At 34.4% G+C, this 16,125-nt stretch overlaps 1 protein-coding gene across 4 annotated transcripts in view; it reads left to right on the top strand.

The window, feature by feature from the left end:
• SGCE (sarcoglycan epsilon) overlaps positions 1-16,125 on the top strand; it is a 70,535-nt gene that overhangs the window by 22,840 nt on the left and 31,570 nt on the right. For all 4 annotated transcript variants that reach the window (XM_054692352.1, XM_037508054.2, XM_054692353.1 and 1 more), the window contains 4 exons: positions 3,021-3,143; positions 4,665-4,822; positions 11,055-11,127; positions 14,995-15,193. In XM_054692352.1, the coding sequence (XP_054548327.1) occupies positions 3,021-3,143; positions 4,665-4,822; positions 11,055-11,127; positions 14,995-15,193 (553 nt within the window). The remainder of the gene's footprint in view (positions 1-3,020; positions 3,144-4,664; positions 4,823-11,054; positions 11,128-14,994; positions 15,194-16,125) is intronic.

Here is a 16,125-nt window from a genome sequence, read left to right as displayed (position 1 = left end):
CTGTTAGTAACAGCCTTTGTGGGTGTTGGGCCTTACCCTATCAGCATTATGTATGAAGCTCACGTTTAGAGCAAGAACTTGTAACTTCCAGTTCTCGGTGTCGTTTGCTGGTTTTGAACGAAAGCAGGGTGTAAATACTGTCCAAATAGCGTCTGTTGAAAGGCTATTTGTTGTTCAAGTAACAAATATGAAAGGTAAAGGTAGAGGGCACTTCTTTACAATATTGTGTGGGTGCCCATAATTTAAAATGATGCTACAGAAAGGAAGTATTATTTTCACAAACAAAACATCGTGGCTTAGTCATTTTCCATTTCTAGATGATGAACATGTCATACATCTGTATCATGTTTTTTTTCCAAAGTGAATGGCATACTACACTTAAAGTGAAGCAGGCTCTACTGTGGTGTTGCCAAGGTAACTGACCAGCGAGTATGTAGTTCAGCAGATTGCAGAAAGGCAATTGAGTACACATGAATAAAGAAATGTGCATGTCATCTTAAAGCCCAGGAGGGCTATGGTAGATTGTGGTTTGGCTCTGTAGATCCCAGAAATGTTTTTTATGAAAGCAGAAATTGAGATGTTCTATGCAAGTCCTTGAAGTGAGGTAATATGGAGTGGCAGGTACTCTTTTATGGTTCCAGTTTCGGCCCTGCCAAGGGCTATAAAGAAAATAGAATCATTTCAATATTATTTAATTTGAGCAACCTTTCTGTTTTGCTTTATAGGCAAGCTTTTACCACCTTACTGTAGAAAAAAACTAAGAAAGAGTTACAGTTGTCATGTAAAGAAGCATGGTAATCCATATACTGCTATACACATGGGTGTTAATTCAAATTGCAAAACTGAAATTTAAACTAAATATTATATATCTTAAGTCCACAAATGTGAAACCTGTTTTTAGCGCTACCTGCTTTGTATTGGAAAATATTTGTCCTTTTGATAAATTATTTGAATATGCCAGATATTCTTTTAGGTGCTGAGGAAGTAACAAAGGTAAGAAATTCAGTGCTGAACTTCAAGGTGTTTTTAATCTCAAGAGAATAAATTAGATAAACTCAGAAGAGGGTCTTTTAAATTAGTCAAACTATTCCTGTACTTTGGATGTAGAGTTGTGATCTAAAATTTAAACACCTTTATGTATAGAAAGAAGTAGCAGCTCAGCAGGAGTTCAAAACTCTCCAAAATTTGACTCTTCTTTGCCTCCAGTTTTTCTCCCCATATCATAAATAAACCCCAGAATCTAGCATCACTGCCTGCTTCCCTTCCTGAACGGATCCCACAGTTTCCCATAGTTATATCTTAATCATGTTTTTACTACTGAATTGTGAAAGTTTCCTGTCTCTGACAGAATCCTTCTGATACTTTAAGAGCCATTTTGAATTCTACTTTTTGATATACATTTTTTTAAAATCTCTCCAACTTTAATTGCTTCATAACACTTTCCAGGTATTGCCAGAGCAGTTTAAATATCTGAATAACAACTAGATAGGTGGGTGTTGGCCTCCCTAACCAGATGGTGATTTCATGAATGGCAGGGACCAGATTGCCTCCTTCTTCACTTTCCCACAGCACCTACCATTCATGGGATGTTGTGGAATCCAATGGGGGAAAAAATATGAAATTCTCATCTTCACTGTTTTGCTATGGTTCATTCTTTCTCATTTTTAAAATAGGATCATTTTACAGGTGAGTACATAAATTGTTCTTGGAGAAAAGTAGGGTGCTGTAAATGCCATGGGAAAATGGGTAGGAAAGAACTAGTCTCTACACACCTGGTTTAAACCTAACTTGCAACTTCCTTCCTTCTGTTATATACCTTTTGAAGTGGTGTTCTTAGTAGTAAAGCTATGGATACATGAAGCTACAAGCCAAATATTTTAGTTCAGTTCCCTGTTTTTGGCAGCCATCCATGGAAGCGCAAAGACAAGTTTTCACAGATTAAGAAACACTTTGTGGGAGTTCCTATTTTTATGCCAAAAAACTTATGTCAATAATCTTGCTATGTGGAACTTTTAGTTAGTTGTGAACCTGGAGTAAGCAGTCTTGGAGTTCTTCAGGTTAATTACTACATTTATAAATTCATCAATGACTAAGAGAAAGAACTGGCCTGATAGAGTTTATCTTTTGAAAATTACAGCCAGTAGCCAAGGAGGAAGATAGAAACCCAAAAGAGTTTCTAAATGTGACCAGTGCAATGATGGTAACATGTTGGTGGAGATGATGAGGAAAAACAGTAGGTGAAAATTAACCAAACACATTTGTCCGTTTTAACATATTCATATCCTATATATCTTAAATAGTTAGTAAATCATGAAATCTGCCCCATTTCACTTAAAGAAAGTATTTGTGCTTAATTATATTATGGAATTGTTATTGGTTATTATATTCTCTTATAGCATAAGAGAATAGTTTATATTACATGAATTATGTAGTGTCAATATCAGGAAAAATGGATTGAATAATTTCTAGAATAATTTCTAGAATATGAGGGGTAATACTCTTAGAAAAAGAATCCAATGCATTTTATTTGTGTATATTTTTCATGGTATTACAAGGTATTATATGCTTTGGTATTATATGGCATTATATGCTTTGTCCAGCAGACAACTAATACAGTGTAGATTCTTGGCATCTAAAATTAACTATATGCTTTGCTTTGAAAAAGAAAAAAAATAGCAATTATGTAGTTGGTTAGTTCTCATGAAATATTGCTCTAGCGATTTAAATAAAAAGATACTAATAAAAGATATTATGGGTGTCTTCATTATGCAGTAGCAATTTAAAATATTGAGTGTGCCTAATTTTGTTTAGTTTATATTTGAAAAGTCTCTGAACACAGCAAGTTAAGAGACTGTTGCATGTTTTGTCCTAAAGTCCCTTCCCTTTAAAACAAACTTATTAACAGTATCTTGCATGTGCTTCAGTTTTCCCAGAAAATTCTGCCTAGTGAAACCTTTATTTTGAAAGTTGAATTATCAAGAATATGTTTCATTATTTTTCTCTGTCTCCTTTATTTTCAGTATACACTATTTTCTCAAAGGTGCACTCTGATCGGAATGTATACCCATCTGCAGGTGTCCTCTTTGTTCATGTTTTGGAAAGGGAGTATTTTAAGGGGGAGTTTCCACCTTACCCAAAACCTGGTATGTTCTTGATGGGAAAAAACAAATCGTCAATTTGCTGATCTTTACTTTCTGTTCTTTCTGTGTGTTCGTTATCTAGATGATATGTGATCAAATATTATTGACACTATTAGAAATGGTCTGATTATGTGATAAATTAATTGTTGTAGGATAGCTCTCATTTTAAAATTAGAAATTTAATTAAGAAGGAAATAATTCATTTTTGAATTTTAAAGAAAGCATTTTTCTAGTTTCCCAGCCTTAATTTCTGTGCTTCTGACAAATGACCTACCTATATTCACATAGAAATAATTACAGCTATACAATTAGGATTGTCTGTATTAAGGCATTCCAGCACAGTACACTGATTTTTTTAAAACTATACATATGTTGTAGAAGAGAATTAAATGATATTGAAAAAGATCCCAAAAAAGCTTTTAAAACATGAGATAATTTTATAAAGCTTTATATAATGGAGATTTATTTTTCCTTCAAAGATGAATTTTTGAGATGTATTACAGATATATAGTTAACTGTGTTTTCAACAGCATTCAAGGAAAAAAGATCTTTCCATCATTTGTTTAATAATATTTTCTTATGATGTGTTCTGTATTTGCAAAACTGTTCCAACATTTGAGATGAAAACATGGAGTTTTTAAAAGCATAGTTTCTGGAGTCTGTCAATGTTAAATTCTAATTTCCCTACTTAATATAATCGTGGAGAAGTTAATGTGAAAATATTACATATTCTGCTAGTGGAGTTAGGGCTAATAATTGCACTTCTTTCATAGTATGTTTGAAAGTCAGATGAAATAATGACTACAGGGCACATAACACAGGGCCAGATCCATGCTAATAAATGATGTTATTAATATTGTATATTATTAATAAATTGATTACGATAGTTGCTTTAGATATGTGACATTTTGCAGCTCATCTTTTAATGTTTTTAAAATTACATAATTTTTGTTTTGTTGATACTTTCATAATGTTGAGGTATCCCTTAAGATTGGTTTTATAGGGCCTCCCCTGGTGGCGCAGCGATTGAGCGCTGGGTTGTGAGGCTGCCCGCAGCCTCCGCAGCGCTGGTTCATTCCCCGACCACCAGCAAGGGTCCCACCCCCCCAAAAAAAAATAAGATTAGTTTTATAACATTCAGCTTCATAAAGAAAAGCTTCTGGAGAGAATGAGTACAAAAACATGATGAGGGGATTTCCTTGAAAACTAGTTGTCTCATTGGCAGAACTATCCCACTCCCATGTTACCAAAAAAAGGAAAGAAAAGAAAATTTCCAAAAAAAATTTGTATGTCTACTTTCTTTGTTGCATCAGAGTTCTAGACAACCCAAAAAATAATCAAGAAAATTTTTTCTTCATGAGGCCCTCATCTAAATTCCCAGATGGATTTTTTTCTTTTTTGGTGTGTATTTATTTTGCTACAAATGTAAGAGAAAAATCTTGTTCAGAAATATTTTGATTGAAACTACCAAAGCAATGTGTGAAAATAACTATCTTGTATCTTAATCCTATGTTTTTCATCTAGGTGAAATTAGTAATGATCCCATAACATTTAACACAAATTTAATGGGTTACCCAGATCGACCTGGCTGGCTTCGATATATCCAAAGAACACCATATAGTGATGGAGTCCTATATGGCTCTCCAACTGCTGAAAATGTGGGGAAACCAACAATCATTGAGGTAATTTTAGAAAGCAGAATTGTATTTTTATAATTTGAGTTTCAAATGCTGAAGTTAAGGTGACGTGCATGACTATGGTTTTCAGCATTTTATGTATGAAAACATACCAGATGATATTTGAAAATTTACCATTCCTGTCTGTTCATCTACAATTTTTTTTGCCTCTGCTTTAATATAAAAATGGTAGCCTAAATTTCTAAATTCATGAGGAAAATTAAGAGACATTTAAAATAAATAGATTACTATAATATGAATTTAAGAAAAAAACACCCAAAACACTTATTTGCTGCACATTTTAATTTGAAATTCCATGTTCATTAAAATATAGTCATTAAGAAAGCATCTTATGAGCCCTGACCATGTGCTAAGCATTATGATAGGTGCTGGTGATAGAAAGATGAATAACAGGTGCGCCCTGTCATGTGTTACAGTCCAGGATTGAAACACTGGAATGGAAACTCAATTTAGCCAATAACTTATAACAAGAAGGTGGTGTTTCATGAAGAGTTGTAAGAAGGTAAATAGGAATTCACTTTATAAAATAGAAAGAAGGCTCTCTTTAGCAGAGGAAAGAGTACATCAAAATCTTGGAGTTATAAACAAAACCACATGGTCTCCTAAAACTGCAAGTGTGATTAGAGTGCAAGATGCACCCCAGAAAGAAAATGATGGGGCCAGCGGTGTTGATGTTGCTAGGGACAGATCTTTGAGGGTTCTGTAAACATGCTATATGTTTATTTTGGAAGTGATGGTAATATTATAATTCATCAGAATTTCACCAGTATCTAAAGTCACATCTGGTGGGCCTCCCCGGTGGCGCAGTGGTTGAGCGCTGGGTTGCAAAGCTGCCAGAAGCCTCTGCAGTGCCGGTTCGATCCCCGGCTGCTCCCCGGCCACCGGAGGAGGGTCCCACATGGTGCGCAGACCTCTCCTGCCACCCGCCCGCTGCTCCCCTCAGCAGTGTACTTCGGTCCTTCTGCCTGCTCTGCTCCCCGCTCTGGCTCTGGTGAATTCTCTCACCCTCCCGCGCTTCTGACTGTACCCAGTGCTTGTATGTATCAATCAATCAATCAATTAATAAATAAATCTTTAAAAAAAAAATAAAGTCACATCTGGAAGGTAATAGAAATTAAAGCAACAATAAAACAGTGATGACACTGAATCTTTAATGGAAATTAATATCTTTAAAAAAATGAATGGATATAACAGTGTTTTGCTGTTTGCTATACCCAATAAATACAACATTATAATGACAATTGCTATAGTTCAGACCTCCCTAAGGCCTTTAGAATCTTAGACTATGGGGACTACACCTGAGGGAGTGGGGGGAGTATTGTTTAAAAATGAAGAATGATGTAAAAAATAAATTAATTAATAAAAAAAAGAATCTTACACTATAATGTAAGTGTTCAGTTCCATAGTGTTACTGGCCAGGGCAGCAGTATAGGAATTATTAGTTGAATTGCTGGGAGCTTGTAGGTCCCAGGTGGCATGTTTTCTACCAGATATAAATGCTCAGAGGATTACATGCTTTGAGTTTTTTTCCAAAGTTTTAATCAATTATGGATTGTAGATATGAGCTTCCATGAGGGGAAGTTCAGAACCTCCCATGAGGGAAGTTTTCTTCATTTCAGTTGGAGTTTGTATTAATATGTGTTTTCAGTCATTTCTATCAAAAGATCTACTTCCTTAAGGCAAGGTAGATAAAGAAGTATTGTAGATAAGAGAAAGTTATTTTGATTTATTGTCAAAATAATTTCAAAAATATGCAGTAATGTTATAGAAGAAATATATAAATGTAATTTACATTTCTAGGTTAAAGGAGAAAAATAGCAGTATCATCTTGATAGGCACAGAGAAAGCATTTAATAAAATTCAACACCTTTTCTTGATAAGAAAAAAATAACTCTTAGGAAAGTTCCTTAACCTGATAGATTATTTACCAAAAGTAATATCAAACATCATTCTTTCATAAAAACACTAAACACTATAGGAATTACACTTAAGCTTAGAAACAAGAATAACACCATCCCATCACATCTATTACAGAATATATTAGATGCCCTACCCAGTACAATGAAGGGGAAAAAATTTTATCTATAGAATTTGAAAGAAAGAAATCAAATAGTCAATGAAATAAAGGACCCATAGACCATTCAAAATCTTAAGAAAATCTAGCAGTAAGCTAAAGGATCACTATAAAAAAGTAGATATATTTCTATACATGAATAACAATCATTAAGAAAATACATATTTAAAAAAAACACCATTTTTAGATAGTAACAAAAATTATGGGCTACTTGCAATAAATCTAACAGAAGGAATGCTAGACCGTTGTGGGGAAAATTATACAACTATTGATATTAAAGGATACCTACATAAATAAAAAGATAGGCCATTTGGGGCTCAGTGTTATATAGGCATCACTTTCCCCCTAATTGATCTATAGGCTCATTTCCTATAGGCAACTACAATAAAAATTGCAGGAGGTTTTTTCATGGAACTTGGCAAGCAAATTCTAGAATTTATAAGGAATAAAATGGCCAAGAATAATTAAGAAACTCTTTAAAAAAGAATACAAAATAGGGGGGAAGGGTGAGATTTCTTTCCCTCTCAGATATCAAGAATTATTAAAAATCTGTAAAAATTATTATAAGGTTGTATCAACCTAAGGATAGACAAATTAACCTATAAATCTAATAGACATCCCAGAAATAGATCCATGTATAAGGAACAGTGAGATATATTTAATGAAATGGTGTCATGGGTCTTTGGGAAAGGAATGTCTGTATGTTGACTAATGTTCAGATAATTGATTTTCCATGTGGCAAACATAAAATTAGATTATTGTTTTATACCAAATGTAAAACTCAAATCTAGATAAAGAATTTAAGTGTAAAAAGTGAAATTTTAAGCTCTGATGTGAAAATGTAGAAGAATATCTTTCTTACTCTGGATTAGGAAGGATTTCTTTTTTTTTTTCTTTTTCTTTTTTTTTTTTTAAAGATTTATTCTTTCTTTCTTTCTTTCTTTATTTATTTATACAATCGCTGGGTACAGTCAGAAGCGCGGGAGGGTGAGAGAATTCACCAGAGTCAGAGCAGGGAGCAGAACAGGCAGAAGGACCGAAGTACACTGCTGAGGGGAAAAGGGGGCGGCAGGAGAGGTCTGCGCGCCATGTGGGACCTTCCTCCGGTGGCCGGGGAGCAGCCGGGGATCGAACCGGCGCTGCAGAGGCTGCGGGCAGGTTCGCAACCCAGAGCTCAACTGCTGTGCCACCAGGGAGGCCCAGGAAGGATTTCTTAAATAAGACCTAAATGTTTCTATTTGAGAACAAAGATTGATAAATATTTGTGAACTTCTGCTTATCAAAAGATTATTTTGATAATCATTAAAAAATAAGACAAGCCACAAACTAAAAGAAAATATTGTAAGTATATACAACTGACTCATGGTAACTACCCAAAATAGAAAAATGCATCCTCTAACTTAATGAGAAGACATGAATGACATTACACTAAAGAGGAGACACAAATGCCAATTAAAGATGCTGACTCTCATCAGTGATGAGGAATATTTAATATTACAATGAAAATTTTACTCTTAGTAAAATCCCTTGCAGGTAGATGTGGGATTGGTATAACCATTTGGAGAGCAGTAGTGAATATTTCACACTGATGAGTATCACTGTACCTTTGATCTAGCATATGTACCATTTCTAGGTATATACCGACAAGAAACACTGGAAAATGTCTACCATGAGGACTAAGCAATATAGTTTACATATACATGCATTTATAATAAAGCTATATTTAAAACAAATGGGGGGCTTCCCTGGTGGTGCAAGGGGTTAAGCACCACACTCTGAAGCTATCTGCAGCCGCTGCAACACAAGTTCGATCCCCAGCCGGCCAGGAAGGTACCCACATGGAGCAGCAGACCTCTCCTGTCTTGCCTGCTGCTCCCCTCAGCAGTGTATCTCAGTCTGCCTGTTCTGTTCCCCACTCTGCCTCTGGTGAATCCTCTTACCCCCTACACCTCTGTCTTATACCCCAGTTCTTGTATAAATAGATAGATAGATAGATAGATAGATAGATAGATAGATAGATAGATAGATAGATAGATAATTAATTAAATAAATCTTTAAAAAAAATGAAACAAAGTAAAGATAAACTCAACATTCAAGGTGGCTGCTTCTGGCTAGAGAGAGGCCAGGACCATGTGTTGAGCCAGAAATCAGTGCTTCATTATGCTTATTTGCCTTACTACTAACATATTACATGATGACTATGTACCAAATAATATGCTAAAAAGACAATGAAGATAATAATGAAAATTTAGCACATCTTTTGTCTGATACATATAGTGATTTATCTGTAAATAATCTTTTATATTCATCTATAATATATTGACAGTATATAAAAATATTCATATAGTCAAAAGTGTTTTGCATATTTTAACTAATATTTAATCATGTGAATCTACTGATTATTTTGAGTAGATATTTATTAAACTTCTGAGATAAATCAGCCATTGTTCCAGAAACAGGATCAAAATGCACATATAATACATACACTTTCCCCTCTGCTGTGATGGGCTTCATATCATCATGTTATGTGAAATTTGATTGAAAATATTATAGTATTTAAAAACCTCATTAGAAATGATAGTTACTGCTGTTAAAATTAAACATTAAATATAAATTCAGAGAAGAGAATTTTTCTTCTTAATTTATGAAGGTTCTTTAATCCCTTCAGTAGTCTGTGATTTAAAAGAAAAACTTACTAGAATTTATGAAATTTATGGTAGTGAAATTTGTGGTAATTGTAGGATGACTAGCCGTAAAAATCATGCCACTCATTTGAAAATATCTGTTCTTTCCGAGTTTTAGCTTTTAAGTTTTATAACAAATAGTAGAAGGTTTATACTTTTCCATTAAAAATATGATTAAGTTTACATGGGGTAAACTATTAAAATAACAACAACTCCCAAATAATTTTTTTTTTAAATTTATTCTTTTAAAGCAATAGTTGTGAGTTTATTTTAATACTAGTTTTAATTTTAGTGTTCACTGTGAACCTGATTGATCATGTGTCCCAACAGCAGCAAGGAAATCATTAAGTGTGACAGAAATTTGACAAATTGTGGGGAGAGAACTTCTCTTAACTTTGTGAAATAGTATTCCTTTTAGAAATATGCCCTTTAAATTTTGTTGAAAGTTTGGAATAGTTAACTGCAAAATTTAGATTTTTATTGTTCCCTCAAATATTATCTCTGATGAGTGAAATTTATTTCACTTAAAACTCAGAGTTGATGCCTAAGAATCCATGACATTTGCTTTTAAATGCACAAGTTAATGCTTTTTAGTTTGAGTCAGTTTTGTCCTACTCTTTTATCTCAGTGTCAACTACAGATGCAATTTCTGCCAGAAGGCTAGTGCTGGGATTCTAAGACTTTTGCACAATCATTTGGGTTTTTTGAGGTACTGCAGACCTGTCTGAATGATTTAATATCTGTTATAAAGTAAATTATTCTTGATTTTTGAAGGCATATCCTGTTGTTGGCCTCTGTTGGCTTTGTTTGTTGTTTGCAGTGTCTGTTTCTCAGTTGACTTTGATGTAAGTTCATTGACTCTGCAAATGTTTACTAATATTTGACTCTATAAAGGAATTGATTTGTGCTTTTGAGCATGTGCCATCAGCTTTATAGACTATGATCCTTACCACTTTGCTCATGTTGTGAGTGAGATTTGTGACGTTTTTTGGCTGGTGTGTGTGCAGTGTAGTGCTAAATGCAAACAACATAGAGATGTGCTGTTTTAAAGTGCTTTCCAATATAATCCTTAAGCTCCATTTTAAGAGTACAAAATGTATTGTTTTATTGGGTTTTTTTGAAATCTTAGAATGGCACCAGTAAGCAGTTCGTAATGGTTAATCCCATTTACTAATGATGCATCTGCTCTGCTAGTAGCACTTAATGGACTTGTATAAATGGGTTTTTCTGATTTTAAATTTTTGTTTTAGCATGTTAAATAGACCTGACTAATTATTTATTTTCTCATATTATTGCTAAAAGCTCTGAGTTCTTATTGCCCAGAGAAGGAATATTTTGTGGGTATATAAACAAATAATGAAAATGGAAAGGACAACAATTTGTTTTCATTTTGTCCTTAATTAATTTTGTTTTCCAAATAACATTTTACATCTTTAACATGATTTTCTTTTTCTAATAGATAACTGCCTACAATAGACGTACCTTTGAGACTGCAAGGCATAATTTGATAATTAATATAATGTCAGCAGAAGGTAGGTATGGAAAAATAGGTGCTGATCATTTCCTTACTTACAGGAAGTATTATCTTATGTTTTATAACTATGTAAAGTATTGTTAAGGATTTTAAAGCACGATGTACCTAATATAACTAATGGAATAGTAAATGTGCAAAAAGAAAGTTTAAGAAATATTTAATTTATTATAAAATATCCTGAGGTTTTATGATGCTGAAAGTCTCAGGCTAGGCTGCTAAGTAGAAAGGCTACTTATTTCTCCAGGACTTGGTTTCCTCATCTGTAAAATGGGACTAAGAATATAATTTCTATTGTAAGTCTGGGGTAAGTATTCCATGAATCAAAGCTTCAAGTGATCTTAACGCAGAGTTGAGCCCAGACAGCATGATTGGTAGTTATTAGCTAATTGTGTTTTTTTTAATTTAAGACATATCATAGATAGTATGTGTGTGAATGACTTCTACAACTTAGATGACAAAAATAAACTGTAATTTGAGTCATCATCTCCTTATTAAATAGCTAATCATGTATCCATAATTGCTGGAGTCCATCAGCATTACATATGCTCAAATTTTAAGTGATTCCCAAGGATGTGGAAGGCTTAGTGACAAAGGAAATATTCCAAGAATTACACTCTTAAATATTTCCACTTTGTTTTGACAAATGCACACTGCTATAAACAGCAGTTAAATTTATAAATCCTGGGATACTCCTGTCTATACCAGGTACTATTTATTGAGGGTAACAGGATAAGAACTGATACAGCATCCTTTTTGCCTCTGAAAACAGCAAAAATAATTGTGTATCCTAGATAAGAGAATTATTACTTCTGATTTCTAATACAATTTTAAAAACAAATGAGCATGCATAAGATATTTTATCAGAACCTAATAATTTGTAATTCATGATAATTCAGTAAAGGCTGGGCTAAAAATTGCCATCATACTATGTAAAAAAAGGTAATTTTGTAGAATTGATAATATAATACATAAGTGGGAAAATTGCATGAAGATTTTCAGCCTTCTTATGTGAGTTTTCCCTCTCAGGTATTTTAGCCATATCGGTTGCAGAAAACAAATGTGCTAGTTTAAAATATAAATTGAAAAGCAAATCAAAATTTCCAATTCTGTGGGCCTGGACAGAGGACTCCCTGTCCACTTTTCCAATGACCAAGCACTTTTGGTAGTTGTTAGTTTTTGGATGAGGACTCCAGTTGTCACAGGATGCCTCCAACCAGCCTACACTGCCTTATAGAATTGGAATACTCTTAGTGAATCACAAAAACTACAAAGCTCTCTTTTTCCCTGGGAGTCATCAATAATAGTTATGTGGTTACATTACACTGGGCTTGGACCACTAGTTCACCATTGTGCTCCCAGAGTGATTCAGAGCTCCTTGTCAGGAATGGAAGGCCCTATAAACTGAAAGGAAGCCTGTTCTGGAATTTGAACTTCCTCCTTCTCAAGTCTGGTCTCAGCCCTGTGAGTACACAAGGCAACCTAATATATGCAGGACTGAAAGTTGACTTTTAGTGACTGTTTTCCTAAGTTAGGAGTTTTGAAGGTTTTCTGGTGAGGAAGGAAGTATAGATGGGTGTTGGAAGCCTCCACTATTAACTTCAGCCATAGGTGCTCCATTACCTTTTATATACAATTCGGTGGCCCCAAACTGAAAACCTCTGAACGAAATGGCATGTTTGTCCTTGCCGATTTAGACAGAATGTATATAGGCACCAATGTATATACCTCTGAGCATGGCCTTCACTCAAGCATTTTCCCAGAAAAGATTAGGAAAAGAAATAACAAGAGTTGGAGATCAGGGTAATCATACTCAGCCTGACTCCCTGGCCAGCTGTGCTCCTGCTCAGAGAGACCTAATGGGAAATTAGTCATGTAGAATCACACAGCATGCAGCTCAAGGAGAGTACATAGAGTGATTCTCTAAATTAGGTTTAGTGCCTCTGAGGCTTGCCACCAATCTGTTGGCCTACTGTTCCCTTGGCCGATGTGATGTCCAAATATAGCAGGCATGGGATTTCCCCAAAGTTAGAAAGCTGCTGTGACTCATCTTTGGGAGGCCTGGCAGCAGCATTTGGCCCAGCAGACAGCAGGCAGCTACAAGCCCGGGGCCTCTGTGGGGTGTGGCGGCAGCGGGTCTCAGAAAGGGAGCCACCGACTAGGGTCACAGGGATTAGGAAAAGCCAAATAAGAGTTCTCCAAAAAGTACCCTGATATTGATAACAATAAAAAAAAAGTCTTGCATGTTCTTTTAGGGAAGTATTTATAAAAATTCTGAATGAAATTAATAGAGGATAAACTTATAACATTTCAAAAACTGTAATTGGTATTATTTATAAATATTGTTTATTGCCAAGAAACTGTTCATCATGACATATTTCCGTGTGTCTATTTCAAGCTATAGGAGAAAATGTAGTATGATTAAGCTACTGTTTATCTGTATAAAACAGGAAATGTATATGTATAAAACTGGAAACTTATCTCCATGAAAGAGAATAACATATTTTTGAAGATTACAGATGGGTTATACATCAAACAAATATAACAAAGTCATAAGCAAAATAAATGGCAGTATAGGAAATGAGTAAAGAAACTTCTGTGATTAAGGCCTTGAAAAACTCTTTCTCTAGAAAGAGACTCATTGCAATCTAGAAAACAGTTGAAAACTCTAAAGTTGGAATATTTTTCCTGACTTCATCTCTGATATCAACTATCCTTTAATATTAAAGAAAATGAAATCATATAAAATGAAATCATCAGGATTTCAGTTATTAGTTTTAGGATTTTTATTTTTTGAAATAAAAATAAGAGTGGGATGCTCTACAGATACATGAGTTTTAATGAAATAAGTCAGGGGATATAACTACTGTAATTACAATTGGGAACTGTAAATCTGTGTGTAGTCCAGAAACATTTTCTTTCCTCTTAAGGAATGAAGTGAGGTAATTAGTTTGTTTAGAATCTTATAATAATTACTAGAGTTTAATATACTTAAGTTCTTCCTTTATGCTGGGAGAGCCTTTGAGGGCTGTGCAGAGTCTGTATTAGCTTAGGTACAAATCATATGAGGTAAACTCAAGTTGTGAATTCCTGACTCTCTCAAAAATCACCTTCCTCATCTGAAAGCATGGAAAGAAATACAAATACCTGCTTACCCTCTGCCTGTGAGATTTAAACATTATAATTCATCTCAGTCCTGTAGCTTGACCAGCCTCATAGGAAATAGTCAAAAATGTAGTCTTTATGATTACAGAAATAATATTAAGGCAGTAAAAAGTGTATGTATATGTATGTATATAAATTATTATAAACTAGTCTGTATTGCTAGAACAATCAGAATATAGGAGATGATTATACTTCAAGTGTAATACGTGAGAAAGTGGAATAAATTTTGTTTCTTATCACACTACCTAAATGTGATGATGTATTTGAAAAAAAACATTTTGATTTTAATACATTGCAATACAAAATACTATTTCTATGTTATGAGTTCTGTGTAGTTCTATATCCTCCATGTATTGTTCTGGAAACACTTCTTTCTACTGGAAACATTGTCCATGGGAAGAGGCTGGCATGTCACTGGCAAGTTAAGGTAAACTTAGTATTTTTTTTACTTTTTATAATTATAAGATTATAATCTTATAATTATAAATTGCCCTACTGGATTTGATTACATTGTAGATGAATTTCTATATCAAATGTATATTTTTAGTTATGTTCTCTGTTATACAGAAAGTCTGTTAAGTCAGTATTAGAATCATTCTTCAAGGCTTGGATTATGGCAGAAATCAACAAATCTTTACTTTCATTTTACCTTTATAAAGGCTGGTTCATTAAAGGTATGCATACCCTTTTCTACCAAAACTAGACTTCCCGTTACCGTATCAAGCAGAATTCTTCATTAAAAATATGAATGTGGAAGAAATGTTGGCTAGTGAGGTTCTCGGAGACTTTCTTGGGGCGGTGAAAAATGTGTGGCAGCCAGAGCGTCTGAACGCCATCAATATCACATCAGCCCTGGACAGGGGCGGCCGGGTTCCACTTCCCATTAACGACATGAAAGAGGGGTAAGCAAACCTTTATCTCATTGCCTTTAAATGTGGATTTTCAAATATGGTGATGGCATCAAACTTATTGTGGGTGGAAGATGGCCTATTGCATTTTTCTTTTTAATAAGAAATAGGTATTATAAAGATATGAAAATACGAGCAATTTTCTATATTGACAAAGAGCTTATGTTAATGGTGCTTTATATCTGATGTTCCATGTCCTATGAAATATAATTGTAGATCAGGATCAGCATCACAAATTACAGCACTAAGTCTTTTGTACCTTCCATAGAGAAGCTGATTATTTAGTGCCCTGAATTTCAAAGGAAATTGATGCCCTAGTTATCAGCTACAGAAGGACGTGCAGACTGCTGTAACTTTATTCTCGGAAAGTATTTCTTAGCCTTTAAGATTCTTTCCACCACATGTCAGTGATTGATGACTGGGATGGATTTGAAAGCCATTCCTAAGACCTGGCCTTGTCAGTCACAAGCTGGGTGACAATAGATAAAACGCTGCCCTCCTCTGTGCCCCGACTTCTTGCTCTGCTCATTGGGGGTACACTTTCCCTCAGGGCGGTCATCAGGATTAAACACACTGCACTTGAAGGTATTTGTGTGTTCTCAGTGCTTACAAATACGGAGTTTGACTTACACTCTTGAGAGGTTAAGACACCCTCCTTCTGCCTGTAAATTGAAAGTTTCAAATGTCAGTGTTGGGCCAAACTTTAATATGTAATTTCTGATCCGTACATTGAGGCAGATTTGCCTTCTTTTTTTCTTACCAATCCTATAAACCTGAAAGATATGGAATAAATCACATTTTGTGCAGTTTATTCCGTTTCCAACTCTTCCTTTATCCATATTTCTGGTAACACTTTTTCTATAGATGATATCTGGAATTAACTAGAAGATGTGGATTAATAAGAATTAAATTTAAGGACAGCTTTA

The sequence above is a fragment of the Talpa occidentalis genome, unplaced genomic scaffold, assembly GCF_014898055.3.
Source record: "Talpa occidentalis isolate TD23 unplaced genomic scaffold, MPIMG_talOcc4v2.1, whole genome shotgun sequence".
In the NCBI taxonomy this organism is placed as follows: Eukaryota; Metazoa; Chordata; class Mammalia; order Eulipotyphla; family Talpidae; genus Talpa; species Talpa occidentalis.
The sequence above is the reverse complement of the archived record's forward strand: the minus strand, read 5'-3'. Positions and strand labels throughout refer to the sequence as shown.